At 46.1% G+C, this 18,446-nt stretch overlaps 1 protein-coding gene and 1 long non-coding RNA gene across 4 annotated transcripts in view; one reads left to right on the top strand and one right to left on the bottom strand.

Moving 5' to 3' along the window:
* FGD5 (FYVE, RhoGEF and PH domain containing 5) overlaps window positions 1-2,553 on the bottom strand; it is a 122,112-nt gene extending 119,559 nt beyond the window's left edge. For both annotated transcript variants that reach the window (XM_068907665.1, XM_068907666.1), the window contains exon 1: window positions 2,393-2,553. In XM_068907665.1, the coding sequence (XP_068763766.1) occupies window positions 2,393-2,405 (13 nt within the window). In that variant the 5' untranslated portion in view covers window positions 2,406-2,553. The remainder of the gene's footprint in view (window positions 1-2,392) is intronic.
* The window catches only part of LOC138061017 (uncharacterized), a 156,923-nt gene that overhangs the window by 123,412 nt on the left and 15,065 nt on the right, over window positions 1-18,446 (top strand). The window lies entirely within an intron of this gene.

Raw genomic sequence — 18,446 nt, 5'->3', positions numbered from 1 at the left:
TTCGCCTGTTCTTTCATACATCGCTTTCTGGGAGCCAAAGAAGACGTTGGTTAAAATTCCTTGAAAGGGGCATATGGTAACTTTTCATATATTACTTTCCGTAGCGACTGAAGGAATATCTTAGTCTGCTAATGCCTCTGAACAACTTGGAGTCTGTCAAGTGTACATTTTTCCTTTGGCCAGCATCATTTCAGCACCTGCGAAACAAATTGGTACTTAGAGGCTGGAAGGTCCTGTGTTCTAGGCTGGGAGATGGGGGTCAGGCTCTTGTCTCTACCACAGATTTCCGGGGACCTTAGGTGGACTGCTTAATCTAGCTTTTCACATCAGTTCTGAATCTCTGAGAATTATCTGTATGTCCTTTGCCATCTGTCTTTATTTTAACTTCTTTGGGATCAAGGCTGCCTCATATGCCTGACTCTGTTCAGTGGTGCTATGTATTTCTGTAATACAGAAATCACTAAAGTAGGTCCCTGAATTGTGCCAGTTAATAAATGCCCCTCTCCTTCAGATTCAGTGGGAAGCTCTGCTTTGCACTGATGGGGGAGAAATTCCTTGCATTGTGTGAACGTACAAAACAAAGGCTGAGAAGGGATATGAGCACTCTATAAATACAACCTGGAGGTAAACACCAGCAGAGGAAAAGAACTATTTTTAAGCAAAAGGACAATGTAATCAGAAGAATAAATGGCCATGAATCTGCTCTGGAAACTAGAAAAACTAGCAAGGGTAAGTGGTTCTCAGCCACCTGAGAGGATTAGCAGGAGAGCTACATAAAAAGCTTTAAGATATAATTTGATGAATTGATAGGAGGTATGATATGACCTTGTGACCTGTAACAACGGGTACCGCTTTTGGTAACGAAAGTAGTCCCCCCCCCTTCAGTCCTACATTCCTGAACAATGAAGACCCCTAATAGTTTAAAACTTTACAAATGGATACATGTGATAGTCCTTATGCTGTACTTCCACTGAGATCAGGATCAGATTAGAGCTGCTCTGTTTTAAATAATGGAGAGATGGAGAAGGAGAGGTTGGAGCATCATGGCTAGGTCACTTAGCCTTCAAACGAGTTTGTCTCCTGGGAGGGATGGAGTCCGGTCCAGGCAGGATCAGAAAACACAGTGGAAATGTCACCACTTCTTGGGTGGGAGAGGAAGGTGTCCTGCTCTCCTCGCAAGGGGAGAGAGAACCTTTTGCTTTAAACTCGCAAGGGTGGTATGACTTGCTGGTACAACAGCAGAGGGCTGGATTTGACCCAGAAGATCCTTCCAATCCTATATTCCTATGTTTCGGCAAACAATGATTCACAGTTTTCCAACACATGGCAGTTGTAGCTAGCAGTGAAATCACTGGGCTTCAGGGTAGACCCATGCAAGTGAGGTGCCCAGCAACATTCACCCTATGAAGCAGCAAAACATGGTGGAAAACTGTAGGGCAGTGCAAAGGGACTGACTGTTTCGCTTCCTCTTTACCTCTAGATGCAACATGAGATTTTGTAAATAACTCCAGAGTTAGTAGCAATTGTTTCCTGGATTGTTATGCTTTTCAAACACATGCCTCGCTCCCGAAAATCACATATGGTTGGTGGAGAATTTACAGTTTGCCCCAATCTTCCATTGACACCTTTTAATTTTTTAACTGTTGAAAATCTTGGCTTTAGCATTTGTGCCCTCCTCATCCCCTGTGTCTTTTCCCTTTGCAGTTTCCGGGGGGGAAGGGGGGGACACGGAAAATTAAGAGGGGGAGAGAGGAAAGGTTTGGGTTTGCCTTGGAGAGAAAATTCTGCAAAAAACACCACCTCCAGAAGAAACTTTCCAAAAGGAAGCAGATGTCCTAGGGGCTTTGTGGAAGGTTGAACGTGTCCCAGGAAGAGTGGGTGCAGAGCTGCGTCCTTCAGTGGCGCAGCCCTCCTGATCAGCCAGCCTGGGTGTCCTTGGAGCCCCCGCCTCGCCCCGGGGTTGCTGCTCGTCCTCGCCCCGCCGGGGGTGGCGGGCAGGCCGCGGACGGCTGCGGGGGGCGCGGTGCCCCGCGGGGAGCCGGGGCGCGCCGGGCCCTTGAGGCGCATCTCCCGGGGCGCGGGTGTCTGTGCGAGCGCCAGGCCTGGACGAGGGGTGCCTAAAGAAAGGGTGCCGGCCACGGCCGGCCCGGGGGCTGCCAGCCCCGAAAGGAGGAAGCCCAGACAGGGCGTGCCGGCCCCGGAGGACCGTTGCCCAGACGGGGGTGCCCGCCCCGGGGGTAACGGCCCCGAGGGTGGGGTGTCCGGCGGGTTGCGCCGGCCCGGGCAAAGGAGGGTGCTGGTCCCGGAGAAGGGATGCGCGGCCAGCGTTTGCCGACCCGGGAGGAAAGGTGCCCGAACGCGCAGAGCCGTCTCGGCGGAGCCGCGCACTTACCGGTGTTGTTCATCTTCCACCGCAACTTTGCTCGCTGGCTGCCCCGGGCGCTCAGCGCATGGTCCCGGGGGCCGCCGCCGCCTTCGCCCCTGCCGGACGCGCCCGGCCCTAGAGCCCCGCTGGGGGCACGGGGAGCGCAGGCGGGGGCAGCCGGACCCGGAGCGGCGGGGCGGGCAGGCGGCCGTGCCGGCGCGGGGGCGGTCAGCGCCGCGGCGCGCCTCCGCCCTGCCCCGCGCGCGGCCCGTCGGGGGGCGGTGGCGGCGGCGGCGGCGGCGGCGGCCGGGGCCGGGGCCGGGGCCGGGGCCGGGGCTCCGCTCGGCGCGCGGGGCCGGGCCGGACCGGGCCGGGCCGGGCGCGCCGGCTCCGCGCAGGCACCCCCGCAGCGGAGCAAGCTCGGTGGCTCAGTCGGGGCTCAAAGGGGGGGCGAGCGACGGGGCACGGGGTGCCCACACGCGCGGAAATTTAAAGGCGCAGCGGGTTGCTCGCTCCTGCGTCCCCCCACCCGCCTCCCTACCCCCCCATCCATCCCCCCTCCATCTGTCTCCCCCTTTCACCCATCACCCCTCCGTCCTTCCCCCCTCCACCCATCTCCCCTCTCTGTCCATCCCCCTCCTTCACCTCCCCCGTTCATCACCCCCCCCCCCCGCCCCGGTCCACTGCCCTGCGGGACAGGACCTCCTCTACCTGTGCACCCCCTGGGGAGGAGCCTCAGGGAAGCTCCCCCCCCAGCCCAACCCAGCCTCTGGGGTTTTTGCCCCCAGCCAGGGGCATCCCTGGGGGCCGACATCCCCTCTCACAGGAAGTGCTGTCTGAGCACAAGAGAGCCGGGGCAGTCCCAAGCCACCTTTGCTCAGAGCAGTTTCAGTTAGCCCTGATCTGGTGTCTCGTTCCCCTGGCCTAAAAACCAGCTGCTAGCTCAATGGAGATAACAAAGGCATTCTGTGGCTGAGCCCTTCTCCCTGTTTTTGGGCTGTCATCAATCAATAACCCCCAGACAAGGCTGCATCGCTCCCTTCCTCTCAGTGGAGGCATGTTAAAGCCCTGCTGCCTTACCCGGGGGAGCAGGCATTGCTCACACAAGCAAGTGCAACTTTGCAAATTCTCCCTCCAACTTCCTTCACTGGGTAGAGAAACCTCACTAGGGCTGAGCTGACCCAAAAGGTTGCTTCCTAGCTGGGGAAGAGCCATTCCTTCCCAGGGCAGAAGGATGCTTGGGGCCATCCCAGAGCCCTGCCTGCCAGCAGGTTGGGGAGGGGGGGAAGAAGCCTGTGTGCCTGCCCGAGCTGGTATGTGTGCATGTGAGAAACTGTCATGTCCTGATTTGGCAGCTGCATCCCACAGAAACCAGGACTGTTGCTAACATCATTGAGAGCAGCTTGATTTCAGATGCTGTTTGCTCTACTTTTGCAAAGTAGAGCAAAATAACTAATAACTAACGTCATCCTTGGTGGCAAATGCTCTTTAGTGTAGCCAGAGCTCTTTTCTGGGTCTCCTTCAGTGCTGTCTCACTGTGACTGATGGGGTACAGAGTACCTTACACATTAGTGCACAGACCACAGAGGAGACAAAGCAAGCAGTGAGGGAAATGGGAATCAAGCCCTTCTTTCTGTGGGCTTGAATCTCTCCTCACTGAGACTGAGATTCAGGAATGACTGGTTCTGACTCTTGGGGGGGGGAGGGGGGGGAGACCCTGGCTGTGTCACTAGACTTCTAAGCAAGCAAGAATTTGTGATCCAATGTGGTTTCAGGGGTGCATAAATTCACAGTAGCAGCTCTTACATTGCTACTGTGGTTGAGAGAGATAAGGAAATGGAAGGGGCTGTGACTTTATGCCCTGAGAGCATATCGTGCCTGGTATGTGCCCTGATGCACAGAATGAAATGAGTTTCCCTGGCCCACCTATGGCCAGCAGTCATCTGGCCTTCTTCTGACTTCATGTACTGGTCCCTGATTTATTCCTGCCACCTGCCACCTTGATGCCTATGTCAGTAAATACAAATCTCTTACGTTAATAGAAAACATAATCTAGAGCAGTTTCAGAAATACAAATTCAGGATATCTCAAAGTTTGGGAAAAGTTTATGTGAAACAATGGAAAAGAAAGCACAATTAAGCCAAGTTCAAGATAGGTGATTTGGAAACATTCCCTTAAATATGTTTTCCAGGAGAATGGCTTTTCAGTTAAACAGCTTAAAATTATTAAAACACTTTTGATGGAGGGGTGAGGGGAGCAAGGGAAGAAAAACATTTTCATAGATGAACTAAAAATGTAGGCCCCAGAATTTGGGGGATTTTCCTAAAAACCTGAAAAACGTATTCTAAGTAGCAAAGTTTCTGATGCCTAGAGCTAGATACATAGTGGAAAAATATTGGTTAGGTATATTACTAACAGCACAAAGCTTACTGGGAAAAAAAAAGTTCTGTAAGGTGGTCTTTCCTTCCAGGTGGTCTTACAGCTGCTGTGCTATTTCTAATGTTCACCTCATTCAGAATCCTTTGTGGTCTGCTATAGGGTGACCTATATTCATGGGCTTTGATCTGAACAGCCAATTCGTGGACAACTTGATGGAGCAAAGAAAGACCCTTCTCTCTCTCCTCCCTGTATTTTGTGGAAGGAGCTGAACACTCTGGCACAACCCTGGACTTAACACAAGAGAACAACTCCTGTTCCTAGCATTATACCAGGAGCTTGAAGCTTGGCTGGCCTCCTGCCGTGAAGGGCAGGATGCCTGGGTACCCTCAGGAGTCGCTGACTCCTCTCTTGCATCAAATCTGATTGGTTTGAACTTTGAATTGGTTTGGGTTGGGTTAAAAATGCAACACATGCACTGCTAAGAGATACTGAACTGTTCACCAGGAAATACATTCTGGAGCAATTCAGCCAAATTTTGACCCTTAAAACTATGCTTGATGGGCAATTAAGCTAGAATCTGGGTGCAACAGGGAACAAAACCAAACTAATCTGTGGAGTGTTCACTATCTTAAACAGATGTGAAGTATATTTAGTAAGCAGAAGGCTTACAGTCTCTTTATTGTGAGTGTAAAAGACAATCTGGGGTACAATTTCCTGTCCTGAAACGATGAAAAGCTTTAGGAGCTTTATAGCTAAATGCAAATAAGAACCATAAAAGACCTACTTGAAATTTGTCAGTTTATTCTCTGACCCTCTTCAAAATGCAAATAATGGGGAACAATCTGTATTAAAAATATATGGAAGAGTTGAAACATGAATGCGTTCAGGAGAGTCTGAAGGGTCAAATTAAACTTTTGCAGCCAGAAGAGGAACATCCTTTACTTCTGCAAACATATGTAGCAAAGAAGACTGTTACAGGGTGTAGGCTGCACTATATAAAACACCCCTTGCAGTGAGCAGGGTCCAGCACAGAGGAATCACCTTCCTCAGGGAGAATCCATGACTTAGTTTACTAGAAGTGAAACCAACAAATCTATTTCAATTACTCATTAATTTAAATAAATGAAGCATATGTTTTTTTAAAAAATCCTACTATCTTTTAATAATTATTTTTAACAAAAGGTTTCCTTCAAAATATAATCCAACCAACTATGCAGTAAGTTCGACGAATTTTAAAACTCAAGTGACTATTCCAGGCCTATACGTCTCCAACCAGCAGATAATTTAAGTATCTGCTTAGATCTAAGCAAGTGGATAATCCTTTTTAAGTAGAGCTACTCCATATACTTAAGTGCGCTACTACAATAGAGCTGGGTAGCATGTGGAAATCTTATTTCTTATTTAGTAACTTAAACTAAACACACTGCTTGCCATTTTAATGAAAGTCTAGAGCCTCTATATATCATACTACACTATCTGTGCATCCTAATTGTTGTTTTTAAGCCTCTGTATGCTATTGCAGAGGGAGTTCTTCAGGATGAGGTCTCCGTTATGAGCAATCTCTCAGGGCATTTTTCATATTCTTTCACCCTGCTGCCTGTTCTTCATTAGCCGTACTCAGTAGCACCTAGTATTTTTACGGTATTGGTGTCAACAGCCTTACTAAAACAATTTTCTGGCATTAAACTAAGAATGCAGCGTGGGGTTTTTTGGGGGGAGCAGGGGGTTGCCCCCAAGTGACATTGAGCTAAACTTCCTACTTTTTTCTGGGTACAATTTCAGAAACTGACATCACCTTATATATCTTTACATGTATCTAGTCTTAGTTGCCTGAGAAACCATCTGTTTTCATGCTATTTTGATATTCACTGGGGCATTCTTGCTGGTAATCTGCCACCTGAGAAATCTCAGGGGACAGGGGAAGGAGGTCCTGAGTCTGGCACTCACTCTCGTTGATGACTTGGCAAAGCCCAAGTCTGTAGATCCATAGGGCAGAATACATAGGATAGCTAATCCCTTGTGTTTCTCTCTATAAGGATGCCTGGAACATCTGAATGTTTAGGGGGAAGTTTGTTATGTTCGAATAGATTAATGCTGATCAGGTCTTTTTTAATGTTATTGTACATGAGTATTGCAATTGTTCAGGAACAAATTGGCTGCATGTAAGCCGCAAGCCACAAAAAGCCAAATCATTCACTAAAGTAAGAGGGGAAAAAAGTGAATACAGGTTAATAACCAGATGCATTCCTTGGAATGCCAGATAAAATACAGTGTAAAATATGGTGGTTTGATGAGCTGGGTGTAGTAAAAGCCAGCTGAGACTAAAGCGGTCGGTAAATACTCTTTGGATATTTATCCTTGCTGTGGTGGAATAGCACTGAGGCAGTTGAAGACTGATGCCATTGCTGCCTGGTGACAAATTTCTGTGTCTGTATTTTTTCTGTCCTACAGTAACTGGTGTGTCATCTCTCCGTAACTTCCTCTGTTTCTTTTTCCTCTCTGCTGAAAAGCCTGCCTAACATCGAGAGGCTCAGAGCTAAAAGACAGGGAGTGCTGCTTGTCATGACAGTTTGTTGCTGGCCAGTTGCCTTGGGAGCCAGGAGAGCTATTGCCAGAGAGGTGCTGTATTAGGATTTGAGGTACGTTGGCAGGAATGTGCCTTAGGACTGTAGCACTAGACAGGATCCTGCGGTTTGGACTTAGTGCTCCCTTGAGAGTTCTGAGTAGAGAAGGAGGCTGAAGGGTCATCTCTGGGTCAACTCAAGGTTTAGCGGTGAACCTCTCTTGGGGAGAGAGAAATTCACACAAATGTTGTCAAAACAATTATTCTAAGTCTTTTGAGGACTGAGATGAAATCTTTGACCCTGCAGGAGCTTACCAACTAGCTAGAGTGGACCAAAAGAGTCCTAAGTTGATGTCTGCTCATGTTGAAGTTGACAGCATTATCCCCTCAGCTCAGTGCAATTTGGTGCAATTCTTCCTGGCATATAAACATCACTCTTCTGATCTGAGCACAAACGTGCCTTTTATGATGAACAGTTTGCTGGCTGTCTTTGCTCTGCGTTTGTGCTCTTCTTTACATCAAACTGATAGCAAAGAACCAGATAGGCGTTAGTCACAGTCTTGGCCCTGAAGAATTCATATCTTAAAGTCAAGAAAAGAAAAGTGAAGAAAAACATAAAGGGAGCGGAGAGGAGAGAGGAAAAAGAGAGTTCTAGTTGTGAGGTGATAAATATTCTCTCCTGTGTCTGGCAGTTTGTCACTTTGCTTTGTAGCATATCTTTTTCCAGTACATATTTTTGCAAAAGGAAAAAGGGCATTACAATTTCCGGTTATTCATGAATAACACTGAAAATATGCTGCCAATTATGTGCTTAAGGGCATTCATCTCAGGTGGGAGGAGACAGATTTTGAAGGATGTCTGAGGTATACAGATCCCGTAATGTTTTAGGGGAGGCTAGAAGGAGAGCAGAGTTGGTTCCTGGGAGACCAGTCCCACCTTTATAAGGAACATAGCTGCAAAACTCTCCAAACGCGTCTTTGACACTAGCTTAACTATACAAACATACTGATTATTTCACTGGCCATTTTCAGTAAAGGTCCCCTCGTGAGAGCACCAGTCATCTCAGGAAGAAGGTTTACGTGCTTCCAGTCCAGTTCACAGTGCCATCAAGGTTCCTGTTATGTACTAAGTTTCTGGAATGTGTGTACTTTGTCTTAAATATATATATCTATAGGTAATGGCACAAAGTCTGAGAACTTACACAATGATATGGTTGGGTCCCCCCATGTTCTTCAGTGCCATGGAGGTTTTCTTTCTTTCTCAGGTCCCCAGAGGTGTAATTCTCAAGTTCTTGCTCAGTTTTCACTAACATCTCACACAGGTAAAGCTTCCTTTGACATCACTTAGCTTTTTTACTCAGTGTGACGTGATGATCCTGCACTTCAAAGCAATCAGCGCCCGTATTTGCCAAATTGTCAGTAGCACTCGTAAGCTCTACAGAAAACCAACTGAGAAGCAGATAAGAATGCACTTCATGGACTTACCTACTGCAGTCAGCCTTGTCCTTTCAGTTTTCCTCCAGCCTTTCACCCCAGCTCTGACACTGTCTGTTACATAAAGCACCGGAGGAAGTAACATCATGAGGAATGAAATCGTGGGCTGGGACCTGAGGGACTGCAGATGGGCGCCTCAAGCATCATTTGGAGCAAGCAAGTCTAAGTGAAGAGCTATGCCATTGAGGGTGAGATATTATGCAGGTGTAAAAGTGATGTCAGTGAAAAAAAAAATTAGGCACTGATTCAAAAAGGCAGAGTCTTGGCACAAACAAAGTCAACAGGAGCTCTAGCTTCACTGGGGCCAGAGCTAAACTACACTCTTGGAGGTCAGCAAACATTCTCACTAAAATTGATCTGAAAAAGGAAAAGAAAATCAAGCTGGAGAAATTATGACTGGTTTCCTGCATTTGGCAGGACTGTGCATTGAAGACCCCCAACATATGCAAGGCTCCCTCAGCAGTGAATCATCAGCTACAGAGAAAGTTACAGCAATGATGGCAACTGCTACCTCAGAGCGTTATTTTGAACTATGACAATTACTAGACATATCATGTCTCCCTTAACATTTTTATCAGGGCCATATACTGGGTGTGATGTGCTGTGTGAGAGGTACATATATGGAGGAAGCTGAACGCCCACTTCCTCTTAGTATTTTGATTTGTTTTGGTCTCGCTCCAGTGTCAGTCTTGATCGAGGCCCCCTTCCACCACAAGTCCTCCCCTTAACTCTGCAAGCCACTTATCATTGGGGCCTTTTTAACTACGGTTAGCTTAGCCTGCATTGATCAGTGCAGCCACTGACCCAGAGTGGGGCTGGCAGCTGCATTCTCCATTTCCTGCCCAGGCATCTGCTGCCTGATTGGAGGAAAATAGTCCTTAAAACTTCTTCAAAACAGGAAACTTCTCTTCTCCCTGCTTCCTGAGGTACAGGAACCGTCTCCCCAGCAACCCCTGGACAAAGAGGGCTCCTATTAACCACTGGGGTGCCATAACGGATGCAGTGGGAGGTCATAATTTAAGCGGCAGTCCTGCCCTGAAGGCTGGAATGTGCCTCTCGCTGTACCACTGCCCCCACCCCTCTGCACCCACATCGCTCCTCATTAAATGGTTTGGAGGTTAATTAAAAGATGATAATCCTCACAGTTGGAAGTACTTGGAAATGCTTTTCACCTCCATGGCTAAATATTGATCCTGTGTCAGCAACTTCTGGAACATAATTTTGTAATATTGTCTCACCATCTTCATGTGCGAGATGTGACAAAATATTGCACTGTGGTTGGCCTCTGATGTTTTGGCATGATATGTCTTACTATTATGCAGTCTAGGTTTTGTGGGGTTTTTTTGAGTGGCAAATTCTTGTATCCCACAAGTATTGTATGACTAAATAATATTGACATCTGGTGCTTTGCTCAGTCAGCAGTTTCCCTCTTAGGATGAGGCCTCCTGGAGAAGTCTAAAGTTGAGCTTTCAGAAAAATCAGTTGTAGTTTTAAGCACTGCCCATTGCACTTCTGGAGAAAATTACACACGTGCTTGTAACTGGGAGCTTGCGTTCATGAAGGACCAAGGGTTTAGGTAATTGCTGGCAGAGTATAGTTGAATATTAACTTTGTAATTCTGTATTTACACAGTTACAAATTTGACTTTAAAGTTCAAGTTTGGTGGATTCTTTTAAAAGGGTGTGAAGGTTGGCTATATCTCAAAGAGGAGTAAAGAGCAGCTGACAGAAATAAAGGAAATGGAATAGGTGAAAATGGTAAATAGTGAGAAATCCTTGGTTTTGGTTTTGGACATCAAGTCTTCCTCCCAGCTCACCTTTTTTACAGCAAATGGAGAGCCACAGAGCTGTGTCTGTCTGCTCCACCCGTAAAACTGAGCCTTCTGAATGTCTGAATATTTTTCCCAGTGTTCAAGCTTATGGAAACAGAGCAGTAGAGTACAGCAACATTCAGAAGTTATTCCTTCCTCTACATTCAGCTTCTTCCTCACCAAATGCTTCCTAAAAGTACAGTGCTGTAGGGGAGAATCCCCTCGTATTATCCTATTCCCTGCCATCAAGCTATGGTGTTTGATCCCAGAATGGCTGCCTTCACAATCTAGGGTGATTATTTCATGCATGTCTAAATCCACAGTGATGTCCTGTGTGTTACTGATCGCTGTTGTATGCTCATGGCTCATGTCTGCTTACGTCTGTTATTACACAAACCACCTAAATGCCTTTGCCGGTAGTGGGTAGAAGCCTTACAGCAGAAGGATGTCTCATGAAATTTTCTGAGATTTCTATGCACACAGAAGCACACCTGTTCTTTCATTACAAGTGACTTTTGTTTCAAAGGGAGAAGCAAAGTCTGCTGAGAGTAGTTTATTTTGATAGGTTGGCTGATCTGGTTGGTAAAGCAGACAAGCTCACCTTCAGTACCCTCATCAGAGCTCATGAAAAAATGGAGGACCTCAAGCTAAATACAAGGTGGATGTACTTGTTCTTATTTTAACCTAGTTATAAGTGTAAGCAAAACTAATGAGACATGAAATAGCTACTCCAGTGTTTCCAGTTCATCGCCGTTTGTGTAACTTGTTCTTAGGGCAGAACCCCCACATGTAGCTCTTAAAGTTGAGGTCATTCTGCATCCAGACAGGTAATGTAAAAGTGGTGTGAACAGACTATAGAGATGTGCTTCACAATGGCCTGAATTATGGGAAGATCTGCTTTGCGTGTGATAGATCTATCCCCTGGAGCCAGCTCTGCTGAGCTAAAACAAAACTAGGATGAAGAAGCTCTGAAATGCCAAAAATTTCATATCTTGAGCATCTCTGTTCTTGTTTCTTAAGTCTCTCTTGTAGGCTGCCAAGACCTTTTTTCTGTTCTCCCATGTTTAGAGGAGGCCCAGTGCTTACCAGCTGCCAGAGGGTTAATGTGTGGCCTGGCTGCAGTGTAAGCCAGTGCACTTCAAGTGGAAGCACATGTGAGGAAGGGCGTGAGGCATTCCTGCAGTGCTGACTCACTCCTCACTGCACCGGGCAATTATCTTTTGCAGCTTGCTCTTGGGCATTGATATGTAATGAAGCCCCACCAACACTGATGAGAGTTTGCTGGGTAAGCCACGCAGGATGGATGAAAGCTGTCTCATGGAGCCGATGTGCTTGGATACACTCTTCCTCTGGAGTGTTAGCACAGACAGATCTCTCACTCGTGCCTGGCATGGCTTTGCCTCTAGAGAACCTTTCCAAAGCATTTCAGCCCTTCAAGGCTGAAATGATTCCATTTGTTCTCAGTAGAGTTCAGGAGCTGTTCTCAGCGATGGTATGATCATGGACATACAGGACTTGGAAAGATCGCCAGAGGCTCAGTTCAGCTATCCCCCTGTGCTCAGCCATCTGACAACGGTTTGCCTAACCTCTTCCTCAGCAATCTCACAACTTTTTTCTTTGGTTTAGTTTTGCAAATGATCCGTGTAATCAGTATCTTGCACAGTGAACCAAAGGGTGAGTTGGGCAAGGCTGCCCAAGATCAGCCTGGGACATTCACAGAGGACTGCTGACATGTGGTACCTGCTCGGTCAATTCACCTCCCAGGTGAAAGCCAGAAACACTGCCACAGCAGGCAAAGTCACACTCCCTCTTTCATTCCTAATTCATGTGTCAGGTTCAGACTTCACCAGAATTTCTCTGAAGAAGGTATCTGATGGGCTGGCTTTGGAGCACTTTTTTGTCTGTGCTAGATGGTAATATTTATGGTCCCTCTAAAGCTGGGTCAGAAATCCCACAGTCCACACACCTGATCCAAGCAGAAGATCCAAGCACCATTTAAGCAAGTGACATTGTTATAAGCTATTTAATTTGCTTAAGTGCTTCGACCTACAAGGAGAGATATGACATACTAATGCCTCATTATTGATGTGCCTACAAAGCAGTCAGGCTCTCCCTACTCCCTCTTCTCACATATCCATTAATGTAATTAATCGGTTCTAATAATGGCAACGGTATTATCATTGTCCCTATTCCCTCTCAGCACATGTAACCAGAAGGCAGTAATACGTTCCCAAGTGTTCCTGCCCTCCACCATTTTATAGATTGGTTTTTCTCTTTTAATTGGCTGTTTGTCAGAGCTGTGAGGCACCCACTAGCTCGTATGTTCTCAGTGTGATTAAAAGTACTCTGCATTCCTAAAGTCAGGATATTTTGGGGAAACTGGGCAGGAAATTGGCTTTCCACACATTTACCTGGGTTTCCACCACTTCAAGACACCTTTGGTTTCTTCTTGCTGTGGCTGGGGAGGGAATGCCCTGAAGCAGAACCCTTTCATGATCAGTCTGTGAACTTTTTTTGTGTGCCTCAGTTAAGGCAATAGCAAAGGAACTGGTGTATATCAGGGTGGTTTTAGCCCATTATCTCCAGATCTTTACAGCAGAGATACAGTGGCCCCTTTTTATTTCTTACAGTGCTCTGCACACCTCTTTATTGAAGTTATTAGAATTCAAGGCACGTCAGCCCTGGGAGGTTTTTTTGCATCTCTCTACATTTTCTAAGAGTACTTCTTCATGCCATAGCAAAGCACTCAAAGCTTTGTGAACTGCTGTCATTTCGGCATAATAGATGCTTAGGAAATGAGAAAGAAAGAAACAACTTTGTTCTAACCTTTTTTTCTTCCTCAGGCACCTACTCGCAGGAGAAGTGTTTAAGTCCATTTTTGTAAAATCCTGGTGAGCACTAGTGTGGGAGGACTCAGAATACATGTGTCCTTTCTTTGGGAGCAACTTTCCTTGCCGGAAGCTGAAGGGAGAAGGGAGCCAGAGGGGCTGGGAGGTCTGTCTCTAGGACCCTTACTGTGAGGTGTGAGAGGAATAAAGCTCCTAGTTTGTAATGTATTACACTATTTGTATTACACCAACACACCAAAGTATTACACATTACACCAATGTATTGCACACAGTTCTACCCTCACAGTACCATCTTGGACCCTAAGAGCTGCCAGGCTGCTTTCGTTAAACCAGAGAGGGGTTTGGGTTTTGACTTTGGCTGGACTGTGAACTTGACATATTCCACACAGACCACCTCATTGTGGCTCCTTCCTCCTCCAAACCAGGGACCTTTCTGAGGGCAGCTTTCCCCCACACTAATGCCAACATTTCTTCCCTGCTGAGGAGATGGGTGCAGCTGAGACATGTAGCTATGTTGTTCCTGGGAAACGTTCCTGCTGGTGTAATGTCCTTGAATGTCCACACGGTGCCAATCCCATCTGCACCATCTTTTGAGGGTTGCATGGCTCCAGCTGGAGGGCATGCAGTGGAGCTGTGGGACCTAACATGACTGATGCTCCTGTAACTTCAGGCACTTGCAGCTGTTTTCACCTGCGTGCGAGGAGCTCCTGGGCAGGCAGTCTGTCAGAGGCCATTTGGCTCCAGCTCTTCTAAAAAGTGTGCACACAGCCTGTCTCTGCCCAACGACCCGTCCTTGGCTGATTGGTCTACCAGCCATGTACCTACAGAGAGTGTATAACGGGTGGGTTTTTTCTTCTCTTCTCCATGGACAGCTTTGGTGAAGCTTCATCCATGAAGAAGGAAGTCTATTGCTAACCAGGAGGCAAAAAATACACTGGATAGCACTGCAGATCTGAGTGGCCCAAGACCTCAACAACTCCTAGTGAGCAGAAACAAAACTAAAAGCAGCAAATAACAAATATGTTTTTTCAATATGTTTTCGCGTGAACAGCGAGGAAGGCATGGGGTAGCTGCACCTTTTACCATAGATTTTTTTTTCCTCTGAGGTTGTCCAAGTTTTGCTCACAGATATAAGACACAGCAAACATGTTTCCCTTCATAAAGAAAGGAAACTATAGCTAGTTTTTCTGCCAGCTTTAAAATATATATATTCTTCTGCTGCAGAGGTTAACTTGATGATCTGCATTTCATTTGTAAGTAACATTTTGAAACATGCTGGCATTTTCCAGATTGAAGGCTGAATGATGCTTGTGAGAGCTTGCAGTGTTGGAGAATAAATGTCAAAAAATATTAAGAATGGTTATAATTAGGCTTCTATTTACATATAAAAACATGATGTTCTTACAGGCATTGGTATATTCATGCAAATCCATAATCTGATTCTAAATTCAGAGAAGGACCTAAAGCTACCAGCAGTACAAAAGCTGAGACTCTGAGCAGTATTAGCTTATTTATATGGTAGATATACTTCTAACAGAGTAACTTGTAAGAAACATCTTGGCTCTTATTTAGACACGTATATGTATCTGGGTGGGCTTTTCCCTAACATGATATAGATTTACTAAATGGAACTATGTAGGCTTTATTTGTTACTGTCCTGCACTTACAGATGCTATTTTTAGTGGTACAAGGCGTTAGCAAGTCAGAATAACGGTACTGCTATATGTTCTTGAAAAGCAGATGCGTGCATGTGAGCGTACAAACATAGTAGTTGAGCAGAAATTTTGAGATGCAGTGAGCCTGAGTTCTTTAATTTTGTGTAGTTCACTCTGAGCTCATTTGAACTTGGTCTACAGAAATGATGACTGCTTATAGCTCTAGTGGCAGCTGTGGGAGTTGCGGGTGTTAAACTGGCTAAAAATGTCTATTTCAGTGACTACTTTGGCCACTTTCTTTATAGATGTTTTCTGCTTTTAAATTCTCACTTGCAGCCTGAATCTACACATTTTATCCAATTAAAATGTTTCTGGCTTCTTGGAATGATGGGAGTGCATAGGAAATCACATGACTTTGGATAAAACTATTTTTTAAGTTTGCCTGGAAAACTATATGCCTGATAAAGTGATCTTGTTGTAGAGATAAAACATTAGGTACCTGGAGGTTTAACAGAGGTAAAGGTGAAATGAAATCTGAGCGCTTAACAAACCTATTAGTAGTGTAATAATTGCTGAATAAATAAGTACATTTGGTCTGGCTTGACAGTTTGTCTGATGAAGTAGATATACAAGGCAATAGCAATTTTGTTGCATGTTAAACTTTAAGTACTCTGTCAGGTAGGATTTCCTGTTACCACTAGGGTGGCTGACTTTCACCTACATACATGCCCCCCACCCCTACCCCAGGCTCTTAGTGGAGAGACAGCATGCAGATCTGTCTTGTTCAATTGACTCTTTATTTATGGCAATAAAGACAACATTTAGAGGTTGCTAGTGACATCATGCTGGCCAGTGAGGGATGTGCAAAATGAAAGCTTGCTTTCTAGCTGGGTATTGGAAGAATCGAAATTTGCATGGAAACAATTGGGAAATTTTAGACCGTTAGCCTGGAAGCTGCTGAGTTGATTCCTGTCTAAATCTACAGTGTGCAGAGTGTGTCCTTTCCCATATGTCAGAGGGGTCTATCGTGGCACTGTAAAGCCATATCTGGTGCTGCCAACCACAGTGAGTGCGATGCTCGGTGGCATTACTGAAGAAAGGTAATGCATGCCTGGAGAGACCAGTTAGCAACTCTTGACCACCTCATTTACTGTACCTTTGCTGAGGACCTGGCTGTTACCCGGGTGCGATTGGTGTGATGAGACTATTACTTTGATGGACAAGCAAATAAATTCTCAGGGTCGTGGAGAGTGTGGTTGAGCAGATCGTCTGTCACTTTACATAACTTACCCTCCCTGTTGTGCTGCCGTCACTACTGACTCTGCTGTCTGTGCCACCCACAGAGCTCACTACTATTTCTCCAGTGGAAGGTCTACTGTTGATTTTAACCTGCCCATTTTCCATGGGGAAGCATTCATCTTCTTGCTTATTTTTATACCTGCTGGTTTCCTCCCGCTCAGATGCTTTTATATTTGCGCACCCTCAGGAAGTCTGGCAGGGTCTGTATTCATTCCCTGGTGCAGCCTTTGCTGTGTGGGTCAGCCCTGGCAAACCTTTGTGCTCCAGGCAAATGCAAAGGGAGTTTGTAGCCAAGTCTGTAACAAATATGGGAGGGAAACTGGCATCATATTGGGCATGACTAACAAGGGCAGCAGACTTATTTCATAATTATTATCCAAATACTAACAAATCCACTAGTTCTTTCCCATTTCTGAATTTTTGATCAGAAAGGATTTCTGTAAATGTCTATCACACTTTGGTTTTGAGCTTCCAGGCCTGTTGAGCTAGCAAAACCTTAACTTGGCTCAGTACAGGATCAGTATCAGGGTGTTGTATTAGAGCTGGGTTGGCTTAGGAGGAAGACTCTGATGTGCAGCTCAGATCTCTCAGGAAAAGAAAGATGAACTCCTGAGTCATCCCTTACACTGGCGGATGAAAAGGATCTGGGAAAGGACCTGATGGAAAGAAGTATCTTAGAAGCAATGCTGTACCCAGAAGCAAGCCTGATGTGGCGCCAGGAGCCCAGGAGAGTGCAACCGACTGCTCTGCTGCGCTCCATCAGCAATGTGCGATGAGGAAGAATCATTTGCTTTACAGAAAACTTTATGCAGTTGGAAGATTGCAATGGAGAGCTGGGACTGCAGCTTTTCTTTGAGCTGTGGGTGTCCTCCATGGAGCCCCAGAGCATCTGTGTGGAGGCTTGCAGCAGTGATGAAGATGAGGGTCAATGACTTCTCTTTGTTTCTGTGCTGTGCCTTTCAGAGGAAGCTTGCAGAATCAGGTCCTTCAGCAACATCAGTGTGAACTAATCTTATCTTTTTCTCTTCAAAAGCAGAATAGCATAACTTAAAAAATCAGTCATAGGAAGGGCTTTATACCGAATCATTCCTATCTCAGCTAATACTAGAATGTAGTTTTAAAGTTTTTAAGCAAACCGCCACCAGGGAATATGCTTTTAACCTGCTTCAGGAGATTATCAAGCGAAACATCTCAGCAAATTTGAGAAGTAGATGTGGCAGTTAGAGTACTACAAGTGATGGATTCCTGACATGAGGAAATTCCTGTGTAATCAGCTAGGCTGTGCATTTAAGCCCTACAATAACTGCCCTCGCTCTTTGGGATAAATGCAAGTCATGTGGTGATAAGTTTGGCAGAGACTTTTCCACCCAAAATGTCACCGGGGGGGCAGAGAGGAATGGTATCTTACTCTTACCACGCAGGTACAGCAAGCTGCTTTCAGAGAAATGCTCCTGATTAAATAACCGCTGGTGAGCACAGTAAAATTGTCCTGTTGCTCATGAGCGCTGAGTTAATGTCATGCCTATTTACCTCAGGGAGACTTCTGGGAAAGCAACAACAGCCTCCACCCCCAACAAAAATCTAGAGCTTTTGTGTAATTATTTCCTTGGAAAAATGGGTTTCCTGTTCTCAGTCCCTCTCCAGAAGAGCTTCCTCACCCCCCTGTGAAGCTTTCACTTTGACAGCCCCATCAGATAGCGGGGTTAGCTTTTTACCCCGGGATTGCTGGCTGCGGGGGACCACGGGCCTTGCATGCCCACCTCCGTCTGCGCCGCCCCTCGCTCCTGTGGGCGCACGCTACCTTCAGCTGCGTGCCCCACCAGGGCCAGCCCTGCTGTTCCCAAGTGCTCAGTGGCTGTGGAGCAAAAAGTTACAACTATTTTTGGTTTGCCTGGCAGATACAGCCTGCCCCTTCACACTGTCAAGGGAGACACTGCCTACTGAACATGTAAATACAGCTGCTGTTTACCACCTTGTTTTTCAAGAAAAGCCTTCAATACATTCAGAGACTCAGGGAATTTCCACTATTTTTC

This window comes from Struthio camelus, chromosome 14 (genome assembly GCF_040807025.1).
Source record: "Struthio camelus isolate bStrCam1 chromosome 14, bStrCam1.hap1, whole genome shotgun sequence".
NCBI classification, from domain to species: domain Eukaryota; kingdom Metazoa; phylum Chordata; class Aves; order Struthioniformes; family Struthionidae; genus Struthio; species Struthio camelus.
This window is presented reverse-complemented; position numbering and strand designations above follow the sequence as displayed.